Source organism: Phodopus roborovskii, unplaced genomic scaffold (assembly GCF_943737965.1).
Source record: "Phodopus roborovskii unplaced genomic scaffold, PHOROB, whole genome shotgun sequence".
In the NCBI taxonomy this organism is placed as follows: Eukaryota; Metazoa; Chordata; class Mammalia; order Rodentia; family Cricetidae; genus Phodopus; species Phodopus roborovskii.
In genome coordinates, this window is record NW_026126482.1 from 34394650 (window position 1) to 34420866 (window position 26217).

The following is a 26217-nucleotide window of genomic DNA, read 5'->3' on the forward strand; positions in this document are numbered from 1 at the left end:
TTTCACAAAGATAAATTCAAAGAGACAGTTATAAAAATTTTCCAGATGGTAACTACAGAGCATTAAGCCCTGTACTGGCTATTTTTCTCAGTGTTGTGACAAAAATACCAGACAAAGGCAATTCAAGAAAGGAAGGGTTTATACTGGTCACAGCATGAGGGTGTGGTCCATCGTGGAGGGAGGTTATGGTGGTAGAAGTGTAACACAGCTAGTCACATTACATCTGAAGTCAGGAATCAGAAAAAGATGAATGTGCTCTTCAGCTCACTGTCACCTCTACATTCAGTCCAGGACATAAGGTCACAAGATCTCCCTGCCCACATTTAGCATGCACATTCCCATTTTATTTATACCTATCTGGAAATACCTTCCTAGACATATCCAGATATGTGTCCTAGGTGCCTACAAATCCAGTAAAGTTGACAATGAAGATGAGCCCTCATAATCCTTATTGTAGAACCAACTTGTCATTCCAGAGTGCTGTGCAGCAGGCTCTGGAAGCCATGCTGGCGTGAGCAACAGAATCCCATGGGAGACTGCAAGCCATGTATTTTGGGTCTGAGTCTAGTGATAGCAATAGAAGATGGATACAATGTGTGCAGACTACCACAGCAGTGCCATAAGGCAGCCACAGAAATCTGTTACCAGAGGTCTACAAGCAAAATGAAACTACTGGTGACATTTCTATGGGCCTTTTAAGATCCTCCTCAAAGCCAGATATAAAAGCAACACTCCTGTGATCTAAGCACTTGAGAGTCTAAGGCAGGAGGACTGCTGTAAGTTCAAGGCCAGCCTGAGCTACATAGTGAGTTTATGCTAGTCTGAACTGCAGTAAAATCCTTCCTCAAAACACAATGATGGATGATGGATCACTTTTCACATTCTCACCCTGTTTTGTTTTGTTTTGTTTTCTAATTCACTGTTACAGGAAAAGGTCTGGTTGGGTCACTAATAACTACAGTAATTAGTAGCAGTTAAGACATGCCTCTTTCTTTTTTCTTTCTTTCTCTTCCTTTCTTTTTCTTTCTTCCTTTCTTTCTTTTGGTTTTTCAAGAAAGCGTTTCTCTGTAGCTTTGGAGCCTGTCCTGGAACCCCTTCTAAAGAGAAACATGTGAAAAGAAACTGTTTTGTATGCCAGATGCTCAACATCAGGACCTCAGCACTCTGCAGCCTGATTCTCTATGAGATCAGAGCTAAGTGTGCCATCAGCCTGCTCTGCTATGCCTTCAGCACATCACATGTTCTTGCACAACATAAAGCTTCCCTGTGAAATGAAAGCTGGGCCTCAGGTCCAGAAAAACAGAATGAATTTCTTAGCCACAGCAATTGAGAAAATGTGAAATTGGATCTTGATCATTGAGAAGCCGCCATCATCATTAAATAGAAAAGCAGCAAGCAGACATCTGTTCTCTCTGAGAACATACAGAGCATACTAATCACAAACCTTGGAGGAGAACATCCTGGCCTCAGCTTGGACAGGCTGCACAGCTGGGTGAGCTGAGTCTGACTAGGCCACAGCAGCAGAGAAGGTCACCACCAAAGGGCCGGGTGACTGGTGACTCTGCCTCTCACCAGCTGGGTGAGGATCAAAACAGCACTTCCCGGACACTGCCCCTCTTTCTCCTACAGACTTGGGGTCCCAGGAACAAGATTCAGCCCTGGGAGTCACACACTAAACCTTGTGTGTTTCATTCCTGAGGTTGGCAAGGTTTTCATTCCATCTGGCTATCACACCTATCACCAGATCCTTGTCATTCATTTGCTAATTTATGAATTACTCAAAATACATGATCTAGTCTATGTGTAAGAATAAAAGGTCACCTGGAGGCAAAATCCTTCCTTTATAATATTTAAAGTCCTAATGTGGGAAAGCACATGGATAGAAAGGTCATTCTCAAATATAAGGTGTGTGTGTGTGCTGTGTGTGTGTGGAGGTAGGGGTGATCAATGAGTGTGTTAAGGAAGACTTGGTTGGTTGCACAGGTGGCAGCTGCGGTACAAGAATAATAAGTAGTTGTCAGGGGAGCAAGGCAAGAAATGGTGAATACAAGAGCAGTGAATTAAGATAGTGTCGGATGGATAAACAATGCCAAATGTATACTCTGCTGAGAAATGCACACGGAAGTAGTCATGAGATGGGAGGTTAGAAAGGCAGCTTGAGGCTACAGTCCAAGCCTCCCTTCTGGAAAATTGCCCAGGAAACTACAACTTCTCCTGACCCCTTTTCTCTCCGGCTTTTCATAATGCTTCTGTTTGTATCTTGCCCTTTAAGCTCTAAATGGCAGATATTCAACAAACGCATGCTGAATAATAAATTAATAAGCACTTCCTCTGTTAAATAAAATAAAAAATGTAACCCAGGGAAACTGCTGAGTTATGCTCTAAATCAAAACTTAGGTGCTTCAAAGTAATCATCTTTGTTCCCCGAGGTTTGAAAAATGACTAAGTGGAATCCACACTGATACAAAGTAGCCTTATACACCAAGGTCATCTTGATGTTGTCTGCCATATGCTGCTTCATCTCACATAGTCAAAAGCTCCTTCCAAGGCTGCTGTGCTAGTTAGTAGGAGATGTTTTACCTCCAGGCTCTGGGATAGGTGTGTGATAGAGACTGTGCACATTAGAAATGGAGCTTGAAAAGGAGGATAGAAAGCAAATGAAGAGGCTGGGAGGTGAGAAGGCACAAGACTCCAAGCTCATACTCACAGGCTCCCAAAATGCTTATCTAAATAAACAGGTGAATACTATTAATGATATAATAATAGTGATAATTTATTGATGGCTTATTTGGTGATCAGTGCCTTATAAATACAATCTCATTTAATTCTTATAGCCACCCAATGGAGTAGGTATTTCTATAAACGTTCTATAGATGCGCATAATGACGTGGAGAACAGGTAGGGAGCAGTAAACCCAGAATTTAAATTCTGGTCTATTCAGTTTTAGGTCATGATAAGCCTAACTTTCTGAACCAAAAGATGCTTTCCAAAGGGAACCAGGACAATTTCCAAGCATCAACCTGGAAAACAAGCAGTAAGTCAGCTCTATCAATCCAGAAGCCCAGAAGAAGAGCACATCAGAGCTGGAGTGTGGTAGCTTAAATGCAATCGCCCCCCGCAAATTTCATGGGGAGAGGCTCTATTAGAAAGTATGCAGTGAGTATAGCCTTGTTAGAGGAAGAAGGCAGGCTTTGAAATTTCCTATGTTCAGGATAGAAGTCAGTGTCTCAGCCGACTTCCTGTTGCCTTCTAATGAAGATGTGGCCAGCACCACATCTGCCTGCACACCACCATATTCCCCACCATGATGATAATGGACTGAACCTCTGAAACTGTGAGTGAGCCACCCCAGTTCAATGTTTTCCTTGTAAGAGTTGCCGTGATCATGGTGTCTCTTCACAGCAATAATAACTCTAAGACTCGAAGTTGTGCAGATGCGTTGATTCTTAGGGACCTTCAAGGATATGAAAACGTGCATAGCTGTGCTCTCATCTGAGAACAGGTGCTCATCAGGTCTGCCCAGGAAATGAGAGGAAAGGATGCTGAAAGGTGAACTTCTTGTGCTGACCAGGAAGGGAGAAAGGACATCACGTGTAAGTGGTACTGGGACACAGGTCTGAAGAAAGAGAACAAAGACGGCAATTCGCTGCCTTCTTGGTCCTCTCCAAACACTTTTTCAACATTGAGTCTAGTGTGGCCGCTCTCTATTTAAAGAATAGTGTTGCTTTTCAGGCTTTTTTTTCCCCCTGAAAATTTACATGGAGCTAAGGAAATAAGCAAAACACCTATAATCTTGATCCTCTCCAGGCAGGAAATCACCTTGCAAAGTGAAGTTCCTTCCCTGCCAATTTGTGGTAGCTTAATCATTTTACTTCTGCTGTGACCAGAGACCTTACCAAAAGCAACTTCAGGAAAGGGTTGCTTTGGCTCACAGTTCAAGAGCCTCCATCTACCACAGCAGGGAAGGCCTGGGGCAGGCAGCTCCACCAAGGCAGGGTGTGAGCCTGGGTCACTTCCCCACATCTTGACAGAATAAGAGGCAGAGCAGACAGGAAGTGGATCTGGACTATAAAGCCTCAAGGCCCAAGCTCAGGTGGCAGATGTCACAGGCCCAGGGAGGATATTTGTGATGCTCTCAACTCTGGTCAGACAAACTCTTTTTGCAGTGGGTTGTGGTTAATACAGAAACTCATAACTGGTCAGAGTGCTAGATCTACATAATTTTGAGTGTTCAGCTGTGGATGGGTCATCTATATCTACCTCCTATCATCCCAGGCTCTAGAATCTTCATGGAAAAGGATTCAGAATGGAAGAAGGCTAGCAGGTGGAAAGAGGAACTGGAAATGATGGCTTCTGTACATGGCACAGCTGTTGCAGGCATCTCCCCACAGCAGCCGAGGTTTCCTGCATAAGATCAAGCCAGGCATGGATACACAAAAGGCCTCAAGACTCCGTCCCTATCAGTCCTTATTAGGGGTGCTGCTATTGGCACTTAATGCTGCTGAGGGAAGGAGAGTGACTCTCCTTTGGAGATATGGGGATTGCATGTGACCTACTGGATGGTCACACACCCATGTGCATGTGGGCAGCACTAACTGGGCTTGAGTTACTAACAACAACAACAACAAAAGAAGATGTGAAATTGGGGTTACTATGAAGAGTTGGAAAGAGTAGCGGTAGGTAGATGTTTAGAACTTTCAAATTTTTAAAAAAAAGTATTAAAATCCTCAAGCTGGATGTGGTGATACATGCTTTTAATCCAACAGAGGCAGACAGATCTCTGTGAGTTCAAAGTCAGCCTGGTTTGCATACTGAGTTCCAGCATCTCCAGACCCTGTCTCAAAATAAGACAAATAAATTTCAAACCTTAACCAACTTCCTCCAAGGAGGCATTACCTCTTACAGGTTCTATACCCCCCCCCCAACACTGTCCCTGCTAGGGACCAAGTGCTCACACACAGGACTCTATAGTGTCGCTTCAGTTCAATCGCAACAGTGGTTGTGTGACATGTGGCAAGCAATTATAAGTCTGTGCCATCCTGTGAGCACATTTCTCTTACCTCAGTCTCCCCACCTGTTGAGTTGGGATTATAGAGAGTACCCACCATAAAAGACTGCTGTAGACAATAAAGATTTCTCACATATAAGAGGAATACACACATAGTGTGGGTAAATCGACGCCTAACAAATAAGCTACTGAGTAAATATGATATCATTTATCATTAGTCATTGCCTATGCATGCAATCTACTAATATTACATCACCTTTCTCATTAAGTATCACTTGCCAGTGGTAAGTTCCTGAAGCAGCTGTTATTGTCTTTATATACTATGTGTACACAGGCACACACATTTCCCCAGGTACTCACGGGTCATTTCTCTGGTGTTCTCGCCTTCAAGCATTCATTTTCATTCTTGAATATTGTCATTTAGTTTATTATTCTAATATGTCTCCCTCTCATAGTTTTAGATTTCCTGAAGTCAGAGTCAAGGGCCACGTGAGAAGTTGAAATACCTGGCTGTAGCCAAGGGAAGCGGGAAAGGTCTGGCAATTGGGCCGTGCTGTCCAGCTAGTCACTTCCTGTCTCTGTTGTTCTGACAACAGACTTGCAATGAGGGGGCGAGGAGGAAACAGACATTTAATTTGTCTGTCTCTGTTCGCTTTGTTTATTGTTATTTATTGGTTTGGGTTTGTTTTGTTGTTGTTGGAGAAAGGGTCTCTCTATGTATTGCTGGCTGTCCTGGAACTCACTATGTAGACCAGATTAACCTCAAACTCACAGAGATCTGCCTGCCTGTGCCTCCCAAGTGCTGGGTGGGATTAAAGGTATGGGCCACCACCCTTAGCTTTGTTTTTTGTTGTTGTTGTTGTTTGTTTTTTTTTCAAACCAAAGTTTCAAAAATGAAAACGAACAAACAAAAACAAACTTGGTGCAGCTTGTCACCCCAATTAATTGAGAGGTTGAAGTAATAATGTCAAAAGTGCAAGCCCTGCCTGGGCTTAAGTAGGTTCATAGGTTCAAAGCCAACCTGTACAACTTTTGAAACCGTGTCTCAAACAAAAATAGAAAGAGGAAGGAGATATAGTTCAATAGTAGAGCGCTAGCTCATGACCCAAAGTTCAACTCCCAGGCCTTGGAAGGAAAAGTCTTTTGAGACAGAATACTGCTGGAGCCAGAAAGAAAGAAGTGAGAGAAACAGAGAACAGGGCTGGTGCCCCGCCCAGCCAGGGTGGGGACCAAGGAGCCCTGGCTGGCAGGAAGGGGCGGTGCTCCAGGGTCGGCCCTTCCCACCGGCCGGCAGCCCGCCTGCGCTGCGCGGACCCGGACCCTACTCGCGGATGCGCGCGTCTGGGCTGCGCGGGCACGTGGCCGCCGCCTGTCAATCACGCGCAGCTGAGCTTGGAGAGGCGGGAGTGGCGGCAGCGGCGGCGGCGGTGGCGATGGGACCCCGGTGAGAGATCTGCGGCTAGGTCGGCTGCACTTGCTCCACGGGTCGGGAATTGGAGGAACAGGTAAAGCAGGGCGCTGGAGAGCCAAGGACTGTTCTAGGGCTATCTCTTCACCTTGCCCTCCTTATCTTTTTCCTCCCGCCCTCCTCACACACAAATCTCTATCAGTCTCTCCCTTTCTCCCTCTCTTCCTCTCTCCCTCTAGCCCGCTCTTCCCCTCTTTCGCCTTCCTTATTCACAAAAGACATGCATATTAAAATCCACACCCCCCCCCAAAAAAAATGTAGCAATTTGATACAACCAACTTCATGCTTTGGGGTTTGTTGTCTGTGTTATGTAAGAATTTGGAGGTTTACAGCTAAAAACTTAAAAGAGTTTCCTTCCTGTAAGGCAAGAAAGTTGTATTTAAGTTGTATTTTTCAGCGAGGTTAAAATAGATGTATTTAGAGATTACAAGGCTTCACAGATTTGTTTTCCAGGTTGAGCTGATCCCTCCTGTACCAGCATCACCACTACCGGCCCTCCCCACCCCTTGGCCATGTTTAGAGATGTTTTGATATTATTTCAGGAACTGGTTTTTTGTTTTGTTTTGTTTTGTTTTTTTTTTTTTTTTTTTTTTTTTGTTATTAGATAGGGACACGTGAGTGGAAGTCGGACCAAGGCTGGTGACCTCAGAAACTAGCTAATGTTGTTGTCTTAGCTGTTTCCTGGCTCCTTGAAACACATGTTTTCAGGACCTTGGAGAGCTCTCAAGGCTCCAGACAGGCAGCGTCTGGTGGAGGATGCATGTACCATCAGTTTCTTCAGGCACAAGAAAGGTGGCTGGTGAAGGAACACTGCTGAGAGGGAGAGACAGAGAGAGGAATCAGGAGAGAGGAAGAGAGAAGTCTAGGAGACAGAAGAAGGTAGTGATGTAGTTGCTTTTAGCTGACTTGTTTTCTTCTGTTAATTCAATTCCTGAATTCATATGTTGGCTTGCATACTACCCAAAGTTCGGGAGCAAGGAAATGAATCTTGAAGATGGTACAGCTATTCTCCATTATAGACTGACTGTGGAGATGCTGAGGACAGTTTGTTCGGCCTTTTCTGGGCTTACCCACCTCCCCCATCTAGTCTCCAGTTTCTCCTTCAAATGCACAGATAATCTGTTCATTAGAGGGTTTTTAAAGGCCTTTTGGATGGTATGGCCCTAGTTTTTGTTTTCCTCATTTTTTTTTTAATTTCACAAGACTAGAGTAATGCAGGAAACCAATAGCTCAGTAGCTGGCAGCGGTCTCTTAATTGAATTTTGCACAGGCACCTGTTTCTCTTAAGCAGCTGGAGAATAAACTGATCATGATAGGAAGGGAATGGATGTGAAGTTAACCAAACACAATGAGTAAATTGTCCAGAGAGATTTGTTGAGGGTGTGATGAACATAAGCTTGTCAGAAGACACAGGAATGGGAAAGCTCATTTATTTTGCAGGACAGTTCTGGTTTATCTAGGAAATAAGTCATCTTTCCTTTAGAATATGTGGGATATAAGCAGACAAGTCAACTTGGTGTTACCAACTTCATGGCAAACAATGATTCCTAAATAAAAATAGCACCTATATGGTGTTCTGGGGCTCACAAAGCCCTTGGGTTTATCACCTCATTCACTCCAAACATTATCATGAGAGTCCATTAGAAAGTTTTAAAGTATCAGTTAGACTTTTGAGTTTGTTGTTGTGTCTTTGCTCTGTTTCATTTTTTAAAGAAAAGCCATTCCTGCTCTTTCACAATAAGTTCTTGGTCAATAGTTTTGTGCCTTATAAAACTTTGATTTTGCTCTGGACCATCTCTGCAGAGTTTTTGTTTTCTTTCCTGAACTAGAATTGAAGAATGGAATTTTAAAAGAAAAGTGAAAGAATAAACAGACAGAGGAAGGAGAACATTGAAGGTAAGAGTCAGCTGTTGTCATGTGTGCATTCATAAGCACCTGTGCCCTGAATGCAGCTAAGGAAGAAGTTTAAAAGGAGAATAAGGGTGCTTATTTTGTTTTAAACTTTGCATGTCATATTAATATATATGTTGATAGAGATAGATAGATAGGTAGATAGATAGATAGAAAGAAAATATTGGATAGATATAGGTAATGTATAAGTAGAGATAGATAACCATATAGATACATAGCTTGAAGGATTCAGGCAATCGATAATGAGTAAGCTAATTATGTACTATTATTCCTCTTTTTTAAAGTATAAAAGTGATTGACAATGCACTGACATGGGGAGTATAAAAAGACCTCGTTATATAAAACTGTGATCTCTGTGATTATTCCAAAAGATTATTCCAAATATCTCTGAACTGATCTAATGGTAAAAACACATTTCAGGTTTTATGATCAAGCTGATGTAATTCAAGAATGCTCAATTTCAAAGTGGCAAAGCTCTTAGTGGGCTTTCATGCCTTCCTGTGTGCACTGTGAATCTCATAGAGTCTTTTAAGGGAAGCGACCTTTTGGGGTTTGGTTCTGGATAAGTGTTCTCAATAACGTGAGTCTATACTGTTTGTCTTGTAGCACTGGTCCTGTGGAAAGTGGCTCTAATGGGAATGTCACTCTCATTAGCTCAGCGTCATCTTAAGGGAGAGAAAATAGTATGAAAAATTGAGAATTATTTCAAAGTGAATAAAGAGAACAGAGCCTGAGCCTGGCCCACAGTGACTCACTCACAGAGCCATGGGAAAACACTCATCTACTTTGTGCCTCCATTTGCTGACTCCCTTTCCTCAAGGAGGCCATGAAGATAAACAGTGTGATGTCTGTGATGTCCTCAGAGTTGCAAGAGATATAAAGATATAAAGTTTCTATGACTATGAGCATTTTTAGAATAAATTGAAAGTAACTGTACTTATTAGCTTAAAATTAAAATTCCCAAAAATTGATGCCACAGTATATCGATCCACATATTTATAGCACTGCCCATGGGGATCTGTTTGTCTAGCAAGGGAGTGGTTCTCAGCATATGAACTCTCACCTACTGTAAATGTTGCACATGAAGGATATTTTGTTGAAGACAAATAGGAAGAAAGCTGTGGGTAGCCTCATTTGTCAGTATCTACAAGGTCCATCAGGGAGGACACAAACAAATTCCTCTTCCTTTGTGAGCAAACAGCCCCACACAGATGGGGGTATTGCCTGGATTCTGTTGTGATTCTAGACTGGGGAAATAGCCCAGTTGGTAGAATGTTTGTCTCCCATGCACTAGGCCCTGATCTGATACTCAGCTCTGCATAAACCAGGCATGGTGGTGCATACCTGTAATCTCATCACTCTTAATGTGGAGGCAAGAGAATCAGAAGTCCAAGGCCAGTCTCACCTACCCAGAGAGTTAATTCAATGCTAACCTGAACTAGAGAACTGGAGCTCCTCCTCCAAAACAGAGGGTGGGGGTGAGAGAAGCTCCACTAGCATATTTACAAGTTAGATACCAACAGTATCTTGTTTACATATAATTGTAGAAAGTTCTCTTCTCAGTTTCTATGCTGGACCTCAGCCAGGCATTGCTGTTACACACCTTAATTCCAGCACTTGGGAGGCAGAGGTTGGAGTTCCAGGTTACACAGAGAGACCCTGTCTCAAAAAGGAAAACAAAAGAAGAAGAAAAAAGGAGGCCTCTATGGTCTGTCCCTTTAGAATTGCCATAAATAGTGCTGACAGTACTGTTTTAGTGGCTGCTGGTCAAGATGTTTACTACAAAATAACAAAGCCTTCCCCAGTAAGGGAGTGCTGACTCAATTTCAAAGGCCTTTGCCCAGCCTTGAGTTCCTGTCTCCATTGTAGTTTGTTGCATATCATTTAATAATTGCCCAACTTTAAAATCATTTTTTGACGATACTTTGTATATCCTTTGTCTAACACCACAGGTGTCAATCAACAGAGGAGATTTCAAATAACTATAACATATTTTGTCTGAAGACAGCTAGCTTCTGACTTGCTAACTTCTCTTGAGTTATATAACTCTGTTGAGGTTCTTAGGCCCCAAACCTTTACTCTACCATGGTCAATTTTAAAACTCATTTCCAAAGTGGTCATTCTCCTCAAGACATCAACCCCCACTAGTCGTATCTTGAGGAAGCTATGTGGATCTTCTCAGCCACCTCCTCCCATCCAGGGGCTACTACTGATGACAATATATATATATATATATATATATATATATATATATATATATATATATGATACTGAATTGGGGGTTGAAATGAACAGTCTGCAAGTATCCAATCTGTTTAACACAAGTAAATAGCCTGGGTAGTGGCTTACATTCCACTTACACTAAGCTTCACACTGGAATTAAGGACATTTAGGGATGACAGTCCACAAGGAAGTAAGGAATCAATAAGCTCAGTTGTTTGCCCAACAAAAACTAAATGACTCATTCTGAAGATGTGTAGCTGACAACTCCTAGAGAAACACATCTGGGGGAAACAGAACTTCAGTGTGTTCCAACCTTCTTAATGTATGGTTGATGAAACTACAGCCCAGAGATGCTAATAAGCTTAGTGTGATCTAATAATCAGAAACAGTGTCTGAGTCCATTCTCTATTCTGTGTGGCTGGCATGACACAGGCCATGCTCTTCCTGTTCATGCTTTATGCTCTTGGAAGATGAAGTAAGATGCAGCAAGATTTCTCTTCAGAATATATCCAGCATCACTGATGATCAAATTTGAAGTAGAATACATACTCAAGCTCAAAATGTTTGCTTCATGACACTTCGTCCCTCTACTTAAAAAAAAAGAAGAAAGAAACCTCTTTTTTGTTTTATTTTATTTTGAGTCATGCTTAACTAATGAGTCTCACAAAGAAACACTAGGAAGCTGGAAGGGAGCTTGGCAGAGAATGAATATAATGAGTTTCAGGGCCCTGCTCAGCATCAGAGCTGAGTCCTTAGAGTGGGGACTTCAGCAACCGGATGAAGTAGCTCTTCTTGTTGCTAAAAGGGACATTTCATTCCTCTTGTATCTAGTTTTGTTCTTCATGGTAAAGGCTCTGATGCTCTGTAGGAGAACTGAAGATTATATAAAACATTTAGGTGAGATGGCTCTGACTATACAAGCCATGATTCAGACCAAGCTCCTGCATATTGTAGTATCTGTCATCTTTTGTCTCTTCCCTGACTCACAGTGTAACCTTTAGCAAGATGATTTTTCTATACCTCAGTTTCCTCAATGACAAAGCAGAGTTAGTAATACCAACCCCATCTCCAGTTGACTAAAAATTTTTATTAGAATGCCTTCAAAGAAGGTAACTCTAAAATTATTCCTCTTATGTGTCACTGGTAATAGGCTCTTATTAATCACATTTATTGTATAATCACGAAATAGAAGGTACTGAAGGGATCATCCCAGCACTTAAGACAAAAAATAGCTTCCTTCCTTTTGATCCATCAGACAAAATACTTTCTAAAACCTTGACTAGTTGTGAAGTAAGACCTCTCTGTATATCTGAAAGTTAAAAAAAAAAAAAAAAAAAAAAAAAAAAAAAAAACTGCTTACCTTTACCTCTCCTGACATGTTCTCCTAAATGGCATTTTTAGAGGTAGTTGTTTCTGAACCAAGAAAGTACACAGGTGTTAAATGTAATGATGTTCAGCATATAGAAAGATGAGTCCAGTGGCCAAGGATGCCACATGCTTGTGCCATTTTTCTGACATCGAGAACGTATTTTCTCATATTTGACTACATTCTCTAAGTGAATTCATGTGTGACAGGAGTACTTCTAAAGGGATGTGCTTGTGGGTTTGCTTGGTTCCCATGGGACTTTTCTCAGCTTGCACCACCATCTATCTATGTTGGTTACCTTCTGAGTTGCTGGAACAAGATATTGACAAAAGCAATCTCTGCAAGAAAGGGATTATCTGGCTCACAGTTCTGGGGCATAGTCCATCATGGCAGCAGGAACTTAAGACAGCTGGTCACATTACATTTGTGTTCAGAAAGGAGAGTTAAATGCTGGTGCTCAGCCATTGTTGAGTGCTGGTCTTCAGCCCATGGAATAGTGCTACCTGCCTTTACAGTAATTGCTCCCACCTCAATTTACCTAGTCTAGAGAACCCTTCACAGGTATAGCAGAACTCTGTTTCTATGGGGATTCTAAATCAAGATAGCCATCACACTGTCCAACCAAGCTAAGTGATCACAAAGGAACTACACAGCTTCAGGACCTGGCAGACCAGAAACTTCTGTCTACACATAGAGAACATTTTGTCCTGTGGACATTACTAGCTGGTTCCCTGAGAAGCAATTAGAACATTTAACGTATCTTTCTTGGTCTAGATTGTAGCACAGTCCTATGCTTTCCTGGAAACAAATTTTCCCAGCGAGAAAATAACTTTATGTCTCACTTTGTCATGGACAGATTATGTCCAAATAAGAAATATAATCTATAAGAAACTGAAAAATACCAAGTATTTCCCATTTCTAGCTAAACATATATCTGCTTATAGAGAGATCAGATAAATCAAAGAGCACAGAACTGAGAAGTCCCTCACCCAACCAAAACTATGACCATCTCCTTAATAAAAAAGGAATAAACAAAAACATTGGGCTTATAGATTAAGAGCACTGGCAGCTCTTCAAGAGGACCATGGTTCAATTCCCAGCACCCACATGGAGGTCATAACCACCTGTAATTCCAGTTCCAGGGGACCCTCTTCTGGTCTTAGCAGGTACCAGGCATGTAAATGATACATAGGCATACATGCAGATAAAACACATAAACACATTAAATAAGGTTTTATTTTTAAACAACATGAATTATTAACGAAACCCATATAAACTGCTATCTTCAAGAGGAACAATTGAAAAAAAAAAAAAAAAACTTAAATTTCCATCTTGCAAATGTAGCGTCCAAGGCAGCTCACCCATAGCAAGTTTTATTTAATTATCTTTAGTCTTATTTATACTAGACATTTTGTAGGAAATAGTAAAAGGATCTATTGTCTGCATTACAGTTTCACACCCATGTGAGCAGGTATATCCACACATAAATAACCATAGAAATACACAGAACTAGAACTGGCAAAGTGTAAATTAATGACCCAGTCACTTGTAATTAATAAAGCATATTAGTTGCTCCCAAGTTTTCTATCATAGTTTTCATATAAATTAGCAGTCAGTTAAATATCACAGGAAGTTACCTGAGCTCTGAACACAAAATTGGAAACCTCTAAGAGGAATGCTGTTCACAATCTGGAAAGAAACATGGTTAAAACTCCAAGACAAACTCCACCACGACCAGTGAGACTGCCCACACATTTTTTTACACTGAAAGTCTGTTGTCAGGGCTTCCTTGTTACCATTTCTCATGTACCTTATCCTTTTATTTTGTCTAATTTAAGTTACTGGGGCTGTTGTATTTCCTTTGTTTGTGAAGAACAAATTCTAGCCACTGATTACAGTGTGTGTGTGGGGGGGGGGGGGGTGATTTTGCATTCAACAGAAAAGGCTAGGTGAGTCCTTAGAGGTGCCATTTCCCTTAAGAAAAGAGAACTGTTTAAATAAGCTGGCCTAGCATGACTCAGCCTGATCCTTGCTTTAATATGCCTTTTGATCCTGGAGTTCAAGAACTAGCCCACAGGGCTGATCTCTGTGTATGCTATCTTTCCAGCTGGGAAGATGACTTCTTGCAGCAACACCTGTGGGTCCAAGCAAGCCCAGGCTGACACCGAGGGTGGGTACCAGCGCTATGGAGTTCGGTCCTACCTGCATCAGTTTTATGAGGACTGCACTGCCTCCATCTGGGAGTATGAGGATGATTTCCAGATCCAGAGATCACCTAACAGGTGGAGCTCGGTATTCTGGAAGGTGAGGAAAGGAACAATGGAGAAAAAAAAAAATCAGACGTGGAAAATAATGGAAGTACAGAGAACTGAGAGGTTCTGTGTGAGCCTCAATCCTGGTGGCATTAAATGCATTTTTCTTCCTTTGAAAGGGAGCTTATAAATTTGGGGTAAAAGAAAGTTTCTAATTACAACATAATTACTTGATGGGTTGGTTAAACAGGAGTGGGTTCAAGGGCCAGGCAATAGTCTTGCTAGCTCTTAACTGGCCACTTCACTCATTAACTGTGAAGCCACTTATATGCAGAACACTGTGTTCTTTCAGCCGCCCTTACAGTCTGAATAGATATTTGTTATAGTTTGAATGTGAAATGTCCCACACAGGCTCCTATGTTTGAGCAATTGTTCCCCAGATGTTGGTGCTGTTTCAGGAGTTTGTGAAATTTTTAAGAGGTAGAGATTAGCTGAACTAAGTGGGTCCATGGAGGGTGGGCCTTGGCATCTGTACCTTATACTGGCTTCCTACCTGTTCTGTGCTTCCTGATTGTCCAGAGGGAGCAAGCCCCTGCCTCTACAGTAAGAGCCAAGCCTTCCTGAACCATGAAGGATTGTATTCCCTCAAACTGTGAGCCAAAGTTAACCCTCTCCTTTCGGTTGCTTCTTTTAAGTGTTTTATCACAGTGTTGAAAGAAGGAACTGAGTATCAGTTGACACATTGGAACAATCACTAGAAAGAAACCATTAGATGTTGAGCAGACATTAATGCTGAAACATCCCCCATAGTCATAAACTAGCTCTGCCTTCACCATATAGAGGTTGTCTGAGAAGCCTCATTATAAAAAATGCATTTAGTGCCTCAAGAGATACTTAGTACTGACTGCATCTGTAGAATGATTGGGTTGAGGTGCTGGAAATGAACAAGAAACAAAAAATTCCCTGCCCACATAGAGCTTACAACCTGCCCCAGGTAGTGAGAACTTGAGGCAGCTGGTCGAATGTGTCTGTAGTCAAGAAGAAGAGAGAGATGAATGCTGGTGTACCCACATAAAGGCCCTAAAAACATGTCAAGTGACACCAGCTCTACACATAAGAGGAAGGAGGTGATGCACATGGTAACGGGGGTACAGAGATAGAGAAAGATCAAGGTGCAATGATAGGGAGAGGTTTGCAGAAAACATGAAAACTGAGCAAATACAGGTGGGCTTGTGGAGTAGACCAGAATCTTTTTGAGCTAAATGTCATTCAGAGATGAGAAAATAGCAAGCCCCTGGGGGGAGGGAGGAGGTCCAGTCTGGAAGTAGAGTTAGAATGGGGAAGACACTGAATTCAGAAAAATAAGAGCACAGTTGTTCTCTGTGGGGTCTTCTAGACAATATGAAGACATAGGTTGTTGCCTTTGTTGCCTCAGAAATCAGGGACCTCCATCTGAAGAAGCCAGGGTGATGTGACACAGACTGGAAGATATGTTACCAGGATCTTTCTAGCTACTGAACAGAAAAGATGTTATTGGGTAAGCCCAGCTAGGTGCATTCAGAAGCTGTTAATGTACCTGGGCAAGAGACAGCAGCTTAGGTTAGGCAGGTACCAGTGATGCTTTATCTTAGCATTAAGTATGAGGGCCAGGCTCTCAAGAGATGCCAATGAAAAGCCATCAAGCAAGATCTCAGGCTCTCAGTCTGAGCTTCTGTCCTGAATAATGCTGTGACATGCTTAGATGGAGATATCTAGTAGAGAAATGGGACAGGTGGAGATTATGAGTGTGATACCGAACATTTGACGCAGACATTACCAACTGCTATGTGTTGGTAATACAGTATAGCAAGAGGCAGTTTAGCCTAGTGAGTGTGGGCATAGATTCCTGTCTCAAGCCATATGAATTCAGACCCATGCTCTTGTATTTCATAGCTCTGTAACTTTGAGTAGTGACACTTCGCTTACGATGCAAATAATGTGAGATTTGAGATGGTATTTATAAAGTGGTTAAAACAATGACTGCTATTTGTTCAAAAAGATTTTTATGTGTTAACAGCTATCACTTCATGCCAATTAGAATACTACATGCTAAAACAGAAATAAAACTGGAAATCCAGTGAATTGTGTTTTGGGTAACATAGTTATTAGTGCGGATGACCCAAGACTTGTGTTAATTCAAAATCATACCGTTGTCATGGAATCTGTGTTAGAGTTATACAGGTCAGTATCCTTGTTGTGTAGAAACCTCAGTTCAGATGGATGAAATGCATACGTGATCCAGGTACACCTTGCATAGATGATTGCTTCCCCACTAAGTTCCCTCCCTCCACTCTCTCCTTCCTATCTCTCCTCTTCCCCCCTCTCTTTCTCTCCATATGTATAGATGTATGTATATGCATGAGTGGAGAATATTTATGTTGCCAATATCTTTAAATGCTACTGACATAAAGAATACTTAAGCATTTGTGTGCATCCCAAGCACTGGTATGTGATTTGGGAACTGCAAATCCATTAAAAATTATATAACCATGGACCAAAAATAAGGAACCCATGGTAAATTACCATCCCCATTAGGATTTTAATATCTTCCCTTCTATCTTACTCAAGTAAGGTCTAAAGTCTTTGTTCCCTGTTATGTTAAGCCTGTTTTACAGGAACACAGGCTGAAACTGCTCTGAGGCGATATTCCAATAAAATCCTTCACATGGAACCCTAATGTCAGCCTGCACAGCCTAAAGAGTCTGTCTTGGTGACATTTGCTCTACTCAGGGCAGAGGCTGGCTATTCTGGGGAACTTCCAAAGCAGGCTGACTGGAAATTTTCTCAGGAAAAAATTTCTAACATTAAAAGAGAAAGGACCCCATTGTGCACAGGACCCAGTAAAAGAGAAAGGGCCCCATTGTGCACATGGCCCAGTAAGACCCTGTACAGTGTTTTTTTTTTTTTTCTTGGTTTTCAAATTGCAACTATAGGTGCTTCAAGTTGCTGACAACCTCTTTCCCTTCCACTATGGAATTGCAAAAGTCAAGCCAGTCTGTCCCTTGGGGCTGTGTTCACAGTACCTTGTTAGCTAGCACTCTGCCCTTGAGCTCCTCAGCAGTGAGCAGACTGGAGAGGGTAATGAGAACAGAGAGCTATCGCATGGACCTGTTAGAATCTGTACTTTGCCCTCACTGTTCATTTATACATGGCATCTATCTCAGTGCCATTCTTTCTTTCCACAAATGTTTATTGGTCCACCACACACTAGACTACGTGGTAAGTGCAATAGATTATAAAGGATCTATTTTCTGCCCCTGAACAAGATACATAAAGGCACAGTTAAGTAGAGATATAGACAACAGTTATTACAATCCAGAATGCTGTTTCTATCAAAATGGTCATGGAACATATTGGGAGCACAGAGTTTGGAAGACAGGAGGAAGTGTGTATCTGCTGCAGCCTGGAGAACTTGACCCCAGTGGTGACTCCCTGTGCATCTGCAGAAGCAGGGCACCAAGTTAGAAAGAAGTGCACTGCAAATGTGAGATGTGGATTGGTAGAGAGCATAGCAGATAGCTGGGACCCAGACAGAGCAAACAGAGGTATTTGTGGGTTTGGAGAGAAGGATCAGAGGTGAGCTGGAAATGTATCCAGAAACTCACAGAGAGCTTTGAATGCAATAGGAATTTCTCCACGGCCTTATAGTGTACTGAGTACAGTAGGAAAATAAAAAGACAATATTTCGATTTGGGAAGTAAATCTGGGGTAAATGCATGCTTCCTATATATGTGATAATCTTTGTGACTCTGGAGTTTTGATAATTAAGAGAATGCCATTTTAGGGCATCACAGAGGACAAATATTGGATGTCAAAGTCAGGAATGACCCCAAGAAATGAGCATGGGACCTAAAGTACTTTTTGAATATGGAAGCTGTTGCATTTGCTTGTGTGATCGCTGTGAAGTGCTAGGGTTGATGGGAAAGTCCTTCTTCTGGTGGAGGGATGCCAAGCATACTGCATGGGGTCAACTCTGAAGAAGTACCTAAGTCAAAGTTCTACATCAGGCTTCACTTTGAAGAGCTCAGCATCTAGATGGGGCAGGTAGGTAATGAGCAAGACCTTACCACAGCCATGGGCAAAGTTACTACTCAGAGTTCAGGGCTTACAGAGAAAGCAACAGCAGTCATCAGGGAAGGGAAAGGATCAGAATTAAGCTCTCACTTCCCCTGAGCTTTAAATGATCTCCACCCCAGATGGCTCCTTCAGCCCAGCTCCATCCAGCCTTCTCCCTGCCTCCTCAGGCTGTTCCTCTCTGCCTAGCTGCTTCTGGCCTCCAGCAGTCATTATTGCCTCCTCTATGCCAGAACAGCTGTGCTACAGAGGCTGCTTGCTGGCTCTGCCTACAAGCTTGGCACATACTATGAAGTCAGACTTCACCAGAACACTAGGAAACAAGGAAGGAGATGCTGGTCAAAATAACAGCAATTTTGGCAACCAAGGTTGCCTCTCTAGCCAACTCTTTCTTTGCTACAGCAAGGAATGGGTTTCACACATGCTCTGTGTAGCTCAGGTAGACCTCACAAGTCAGAGCCTAGGTACTGGCCTTGCTACTGCTGTAAAAGTTTATCATAACCTAGTGATTTCCTTTAAACTCACTGCTGAGGCTGACACCACCACCCCATAGCCTGAGGATGCTCTATTGAAACCTCTACACACACACACACACACACACACACACACACACACACACACACACACGGTGCCAAACAAAACTCCAAGGCTCTCTTAGAGCCTTAAATGACCTTTGTGTGCCCTGTATTCTTTTGCTGATTTTTCCCTTAGATGAAAGACTATCTCAACTATTCAGTCCATATGATGCCTGATGGGATCACTCCCCACATTTAAGTTCCTTCTAGTATTCCAACATGGACTCAGGGTCAGGATATGCAGTCCACCTGCACCCCCCTTCATAATTCTCATGGGGATTTAAGAAGCATTTGCATCAGAATTCATTCACTCATCAGTCCTTCATGCCTATAGTTGCAAGCTATCTACTGTTTGCAGTCCCTCTGTGGACACACCACTTAGAGGTTCCATGACACTTGCATTGATAGCAGACAGCTGTGGTGGCTGTCTACTTCTTCTTCTATGAAGTGCTAAAGGAGAAAAGGAAAGATGGGAAGCTCTGCCTGGCCAATCACTCTCCAGTTCCGACAATGGTCCAAATGTCCTGCCTGTGAGTGATATTCTCAGAGTGGCTTTTGTCTTGTGCACTGCTCAGTTGAGAGGCAGGCTGGGCTGACATCAATCACCTCAGGCCACTTCAGTAGGCTAGAGGCTGGAGTTTGCCAGTCAAGAGTGTTTTCAGGGAGTCAGGCTCAATTATGAACTTTGAAGAAGTAAGGCAGAGAGACAGGGCACTGCCTCTTCAGCTCTGCAGAAGCTGCACAAGCAAAACAGCCACAGCTTTGCTCACCCTTGGTTTCTGAGCTCTGGCACCAGTTCTTGAGGAGGGAGGTAATTTAGTGACATGGGAAGCGAGTCACCATGGATATTTAAGTTAATTTAGTTTGTGCTTCCTGAATTTTCCAATATGAGTCATTTTTGAAGTTATAAATAATGGCTAGTCTCAGAAGGTGAATTTACTTACCATCATTTTTAGCAATCCAAAATATGATTTTACACCCCAAAGTTTCCTACATTACTTGCTTCTCATGCAGAATAGCTTCTGTGTTTTTAATTAGGCTCACATTGACATATCTTGTTTTTCAGTTTTCTTCACCATATCACAGTAAAGAAGACATGTCCATATATGGTGAATAAAACTCTCTTGAAATTAAAATAATAGAATATGCAAACTGGCAATTGGTAGAATATTGTAGGCTTAAGACAAGCAGGGGGCCACACAGGTCCAGATTAACTACAGAAGCTTGAGATGTACTTCTTCGACCCTTGCATCTTCCAATGAGGTCTTTGAAAGTATCTGCTTCTCATAAGCATCTGTATCAAATGCACAAGCATCTAGCATGGTGTCTGGGCCACAGCTAATGCCAAACAGCAGTAGTGCCCTTGCCAAAGTCCCAGGTTGATGAGGGTATTTTCCTTCTATTATCCAAGCCCCCTCACTCAATGTATCACCTCTAAAATTCAACAGATAAATAAACACACTTTAATTTCCAAGATTAGGTAGGATTATATATTTGTTTATTTTCCCAACCTTGTTACTCTAACTTATAGCAATTAGGAATGGGAAGAATGGATAGTCATTTAAATGGTTCTTATTCCAAATAATAAGTAACTGTTTTAATACTGTTAATCAAAGTTTTTCTCCACATAACAACTACTCATCAAAATTTTTTACTTACCAAACACTAAGTGTTTTTTTAACATAGTTTTATTTAATCTTCACAGTATCATAATATGGGTACTATAGTCATTTGTCATTCTACAGATAGGGAAAATGGTGATACAAGCATTCAAGCAACTTTATAATTCCAGTACAAGTTGCAAGATGAGAGCCCAAGGTGAGGCTATCTACCCCTCCTGGGCTCTAATCATGTAGCATATCACTTTGCCTCTCTGCTCTTTGCTGATTGCTGATTAGTTTTCATTGTCAATTTGGTTGCATTAAGGAACTCCTAGGACACTAGGGAAGTATTCATTAGAATATCTGTAAGGATAATTACACAGAGGATTAACTGATGACAGCTCCTCCCAGAATAGGGAAAGCACCATCCCATGAGCTGGGGTCCCACAATGGCTATAAAGGGAAAAAAATGTCAACTGTATTAGCTAGGGTTCTCTGAAGAAACAGAACTGAGAAAATGAATGAATGTGTCGATATATAGATATAACATATATAGACATATAGATACATGGGAAAGAGTAGCTTACAGGCTGTCCTCTGTAGCTGTCCACTGACTGAAAGGCTAAGGATTCGGCCATTGTTCAGTCCACAAGGCTCTATGTCTCAGCAGTCTTGAAGTCCTAAAGGATTCCTACAGAGCTGCTGGTCTTTGGTCTATATTGGAATCCCAAATACATAGATTCTAATAATAGTGAATGAATGCCTCAGCCGGAGGATGGGCAAATTTGTCAATGAGGCCCAGAGCAAGTAGGCAACAAAAAAGAAACTTCCTTCTTGCACAACCAGAAGGTGTGGCCGAGATTTAGGGTAGGTCTTCCCACCTTGAATGATCCACCCATCCAATCAAAAAAAATCCCTCACAGACTTGCTCAACTGCTTGAGTTGTAGTTGATTCCAGATGTGGTCAAGTTGAAAACCAAGATTAGCTGTCACACCCACTGACCACCTATAGTTCCCTTGCTCTGCTTCCTGACCTGATGGGATGTAAGCAAAAATCATCCTTGTACTTTCACAGCCAAGGAGTTGCTTCAGACCCACATTCTACACCATGATTGACAGTGTCTCCTGGAGCCCAAATAAACCCTTCCTCGATTAAGTTTCTCTAGCCAGGCATTTGGTTACAGAAGTGAGAGCCTAACATAACTGTGTCACACTTAAGAAAGTAGTTTATATTCCATCTGTTGCTCTAATATGTTGGCATCTGCACACCATTCAACTGCATGTGAAAAGAAACAGAACATGGGTCAGGCTCATCTGTATGACTGCCAGGCCCTCTCTCTGTGGTGGGTCTGTTTTTAGACAGTGACTGACCTTCTGGAGGCTCCATATCTTTACCTGCTGGCTATGAATTCTTTCCTTCTTGCTTTACAAGGGTATCAGCATTGATGAAGATTGTCAGTGTTCTCAGACCCCAAACACTTGGACCACATCGGTCAGTTGAGCAATGCTGGGTCTGTTGCCCACTGCAGTGATGATAATACACCACAGGAAGACAGAATGAGGGAGTGGGAAAGAATGAGCTATATGGTGAAGTTTTGATTAGGGGATCCTGGGAGGAGACTACAGAAGCTACAGAGCACTCTGTATTGTCTAGACAGTTCTCTGATAAAGCTTGTCTGTAAGGAAGGCAGACTCCAGTGAAAGGACAGTTACAGTGGAAAAAGCAACAAGAGAGTGGCCTTCGTGCTTCAAAGAACAGTCTATGTGACAACTCTGTTTTGTAAAAACTATGACAGTACCATGAATTGACTTGGTCTTGTATTCTTCCATCATGGTCACAGGTTGAGCATGTCTGAGTCAACACTCTATGAGATGTGTTGTGCTTGGCATAACATATTGTGATATGGCAGCCTCTGGTGACATCAAGGTTTTCAAGGACAGAGATGGGCTGGCTCTGGGAATCAGGCAGTTCTCTCTTCCCAACACCAAATGAACTAAAAGCAGGTCCCTTCAGCTTGCACAAGTAGAAAGCAATCAAGATTTGGAGCCTTGCTTTCTTGCTGATATTCCCTCTCACCTGCCACTTTAGATATACAGTTAAGTCTGTTGTTCATGCAGATTGGGGGTGACTGGGAAGAGCTCCAGCTCTGAAGAAATGGGCAGTGTCCTTGTGGATGAATGGGAGCAGAAAGGGGCAGCTGTTCAACCTCTCCTGCTTCTGTCCTGTCTCTCTCTAGGTCGGACTCATCTCAGGCACTGTCTTTGTGATTTTCGGACTAACTGTCCTAGCAGTGGGCTTTCTTGTGCCCCCCAAAATTGAAGCTTTTGGTGAAGCTGATTTCATGGTGGTCGACACACACGCTGTGCAGTTCAATGGCGCCCTGGACACGTGCAAGCTAGCAGGGGCGGTGCTTTTCTGCATTGGTGGTACATCCATGGCAGGGTGCCTGCTGATGTCCGTATTTGCCAAGAGCTATTCCAAAGAAGAAAAGTTTCTTCAACAGAAGTTTAAAGAGCGAATCGCAGACATCAAAGCCCATGCCCAGCCTGTCACTAAAGCTCCAGGCCCAGGAAACACCAAGATCCCAGTCACTTTGTCCAGAGTTCAGAATGTGCAGCCTTTATCAGCCACTTGAAACATTTGCCACCTCAGGCCTCCCCTCTCTGATTCACATGCATCGTCATCAAACAAAACAAAACAAAACAAAACAAAACAAAAGGTAGACAGTTTTTGAGGTGACCTGCATTTGGCAATCACCCTATAGCCATGTGGGGCTGGACACAGTATCATGCAGGCTTAGTTCAGGTGACAGAGGATGTTATGTGTCAATCTGCACCTGTTTCTGATGGGTTGTGCCAGCCCCTCTGGCACTAATCTCCCTAGTATTTGAACACTGTGTTATTTTCTGTGTTATTTGAAAGCATTGAGCAGTGTAGACCAGCCTACTAGTCATCAATGAGATCCATGCCATTTTCTGCCTACTAGTCATCAATGTGATCCATGCCATTTTCCAATTGATTTTTCTGATCCTTCCTTGTGGTGCTGTCTTCCATGCCTGTCTCTGTGTATGAGTATCATCATGTGGTCACAGAAATGGAGTTTACTGATTTTTATCTGGATGTTAGAGTTTTAACTCTATCTTGGCATAAAAGTCCTAAGAATGAAAAGAAATGCTCCATATAAATTGTTTTGTGTTCTCCAGATACTTTTTCCTCACTTAAAGTGGTAAAATTGCCAATTTGGGAATCTTGGAAAAAAACAGTAACATTAACAATAATGGGAGTGTACGTTTATGTAGTATTCTGGCAATAGTTAAAAGCTGGGGAGCTTGACTTCCTGCAATTAACTTTGCCATTTGACTTTGCAGAAAATAAATAAATGAATAAACAAATAAATAAATAATAGTTCCCCAGCCCTTGCTTCCCCAACTTGCATATGAGGTTTTTAAAAACATTCCCTGCTCAAGTATACGATTTTGTTTTCAGCCATGTGTTATCGAGTCTCTGTCCTGGGAATATTTGTGATGGCCTTATGTGGGGTACTTTCCAGAACTGGATGCCTGGAGTCTCCAACTCTGCAGACTTTACAGTATTTACCCTAACTATCCAACACAAGTGGTCTGGATGATCCCATTTTGCATTTATAGAGACAAGCAAGTTACCCTCAATTAAGAAGCCCTAGACTGCTGTTAACCTTAAAAAGAGTTTGCAGTCTCAAATAGGAGAAACTGAGCCCCAAGTCCCATGTTCTCCAAGATGTGTCTCTTGTCCCTCGCATTTCCATTTAATCAGCAAATGTAGATTGGACTGCAGAGAAGGAAAGGTCTAACTTCAGTATGCCCTCAATTGTGCTTCTTAAAGTTTGGTCTTTATATGTATAGATATTCTTCCTTTAAGGGATAAATCAAACATGAATGAGCTAGACCAGAATTGTGCTGTCATCCCCCAAATGTGGCTCTTTTCTCTCCAACATGTAATTTTCCATTCTGAGACTGAATAAGCCCTGATGTTTCCCTGACTAAATGAAAGAATAAATGAAGCAATTAGTGGTCTTTGTGTGCAGTGTTTATTTTGCACCCTGCAGCATAACACACATGGCAATCAGCATCTTCAGTGGTGCTCATCCACCAGGTTTTGGAGAAATTATTCTGGTTTCCTCCAGTGTTCTACCTTCCCATGGAAACACCACTTTAATTTTATTCTTTGAAGCCTTACACAAGGTCCCCAAACATCTGGGTTAAACACCTTTCCTGTGCTTGCCTTGGTCTTCATACCAATGAATCTTGGAGAATGAGTTTGACTTTTATTAGACTCTGGAATGAAAACTAATAGTTGGTGGAGCTTGGAAACTTGCCCCGATTCCTCTCCTGTTTTGTTCTGGTCCATGCCACCCTTGGTCCTTTACCCTTTCCAATTATGGCTGCTCTTTGAGCCACTGCTCCACTCACAATTCAAATTTCCCAGGAATCGTAAGTCCCCCTTTGCTAACAACACAACTCACTACTTAAGGCAACACCAAGAAGTGTAGACTTGGGTGTAGAAGAAGTTCCACCTCTTATATAAAAGCCTTTTAAAAGGCCACAATGAATAAAATCGAACTTGCATCTTAACCAGACATCTGACATTCCCTACCCTGATCAGCCCCAGCTCTATAGAAGTAGGTAGCTATAAGCAACTTCACAGTCCACAAGGCAAAGATTGAGAGTCATTGCACAACACAGAGGAAAAACCGAAGCTGTATGGCAACAAGAAGGAGAAAGGCTATTGGGTAGAGATGCAGGCCATATGCTGTCAGTGGGTATAATTCAACAAACAAGATTGTCTTAAAGCTAGGGATGTGCCTAAATTGTAGAGAGGAGAGGATGGTCTGAGAGCCTTCATCCTAGTTGAGTGTTTACACTGCATCTTCCCCTTGACACAAACTTCAGAAACCATGGTACCTGTGCCTCCAGCTGTAAAGGGGAGTGTGATATGAGAGGTTGAGAGAATGTCTGAAGAGCCTTAGAAATGAGATCTGGCCTGGAGGTCATATGAGCATGAGATCTACTTACTAAGCCACCTCCATTGCTTGGGCTTTCCAAGCTTCATCACAGGGCAAACTAATGTCCTATGGTAGCTCTATGTGGTTAGCAATCCCATATCTAGTATTCTCATTCCTTAGACAACTGACCCCAGGAGACACAGTTTGTTCATTGAATCACTTTGAGTCCTGCCACTAGCTTCTTGGTCCTTTTCTTTGTGAAGACATTTTCATAGGTTCTTAATGGTTCCAATTTATCTCTGTATTCTATTAACTGGGGATTCCTTCCTCACTCACATTTCACAAATGCTAGAGATGTTCCTGTCTCTGTCCAGCCATTTCATCCACTAATAGCTTTGGATTCCAGAAACTGTATAAACAACTCCTCTCTGCACTGGTCATGCTGACCTGCTGAGGCCTGGCCCAATTCCTCTCCTGTTTTGTTCTGGTCCATGCCACCCTCGGTCCTTTACCCTTTCCAATTATGGCTGCTCTTTGAGCCACTGCTCCACTCACAATTCAAATTTCCCAGGAATCGTAAGTTCCTCTTTGCTAACAACACAACTCACTATTTAAGCACCAAGAAGTGCTAGTAATAATACTAAGAGCTAGGAAGAGATGCCATGGAAGGGTTTAGATGCATTAATTCATTTAATCTTGGCCAAAATAAATTTCATTAA

The 26217-nt window shown here is 42.2% G+C and overlaps 1 protein-coding gene across 1 annotated transcript; it reads left to right on the top strand.

The window, feature by feature from the left end:
- The first annotated feature begins 6307 nt into the window (after positions 1 to 6307).
- On the top strand, positions 6308 to 23245 carry Nrsn1 (neurensin 1). The gene is made up of 4 exons (XM_051194506.1): positions 6308 to 6513; positions 8306 to 8372; positions 14084 to 14280; positions 22755 to 23245. The coding sequence occupies exons 3-4, from the start codon at positions 14092 to 14094 to the stop codon at positions 23151 to 23153; spliced, it is 588 nt and encodes a 195-aa protein (XP_051050463.1). The 5' UTR covers positions 6308 to 6513; positions 8306 to 8372; positions 14084 to 14091; the 3' UTR covers positions 23154 to 23245.
- Positions 23246 to 26217: the final 2972 nt, after the last annotated feature.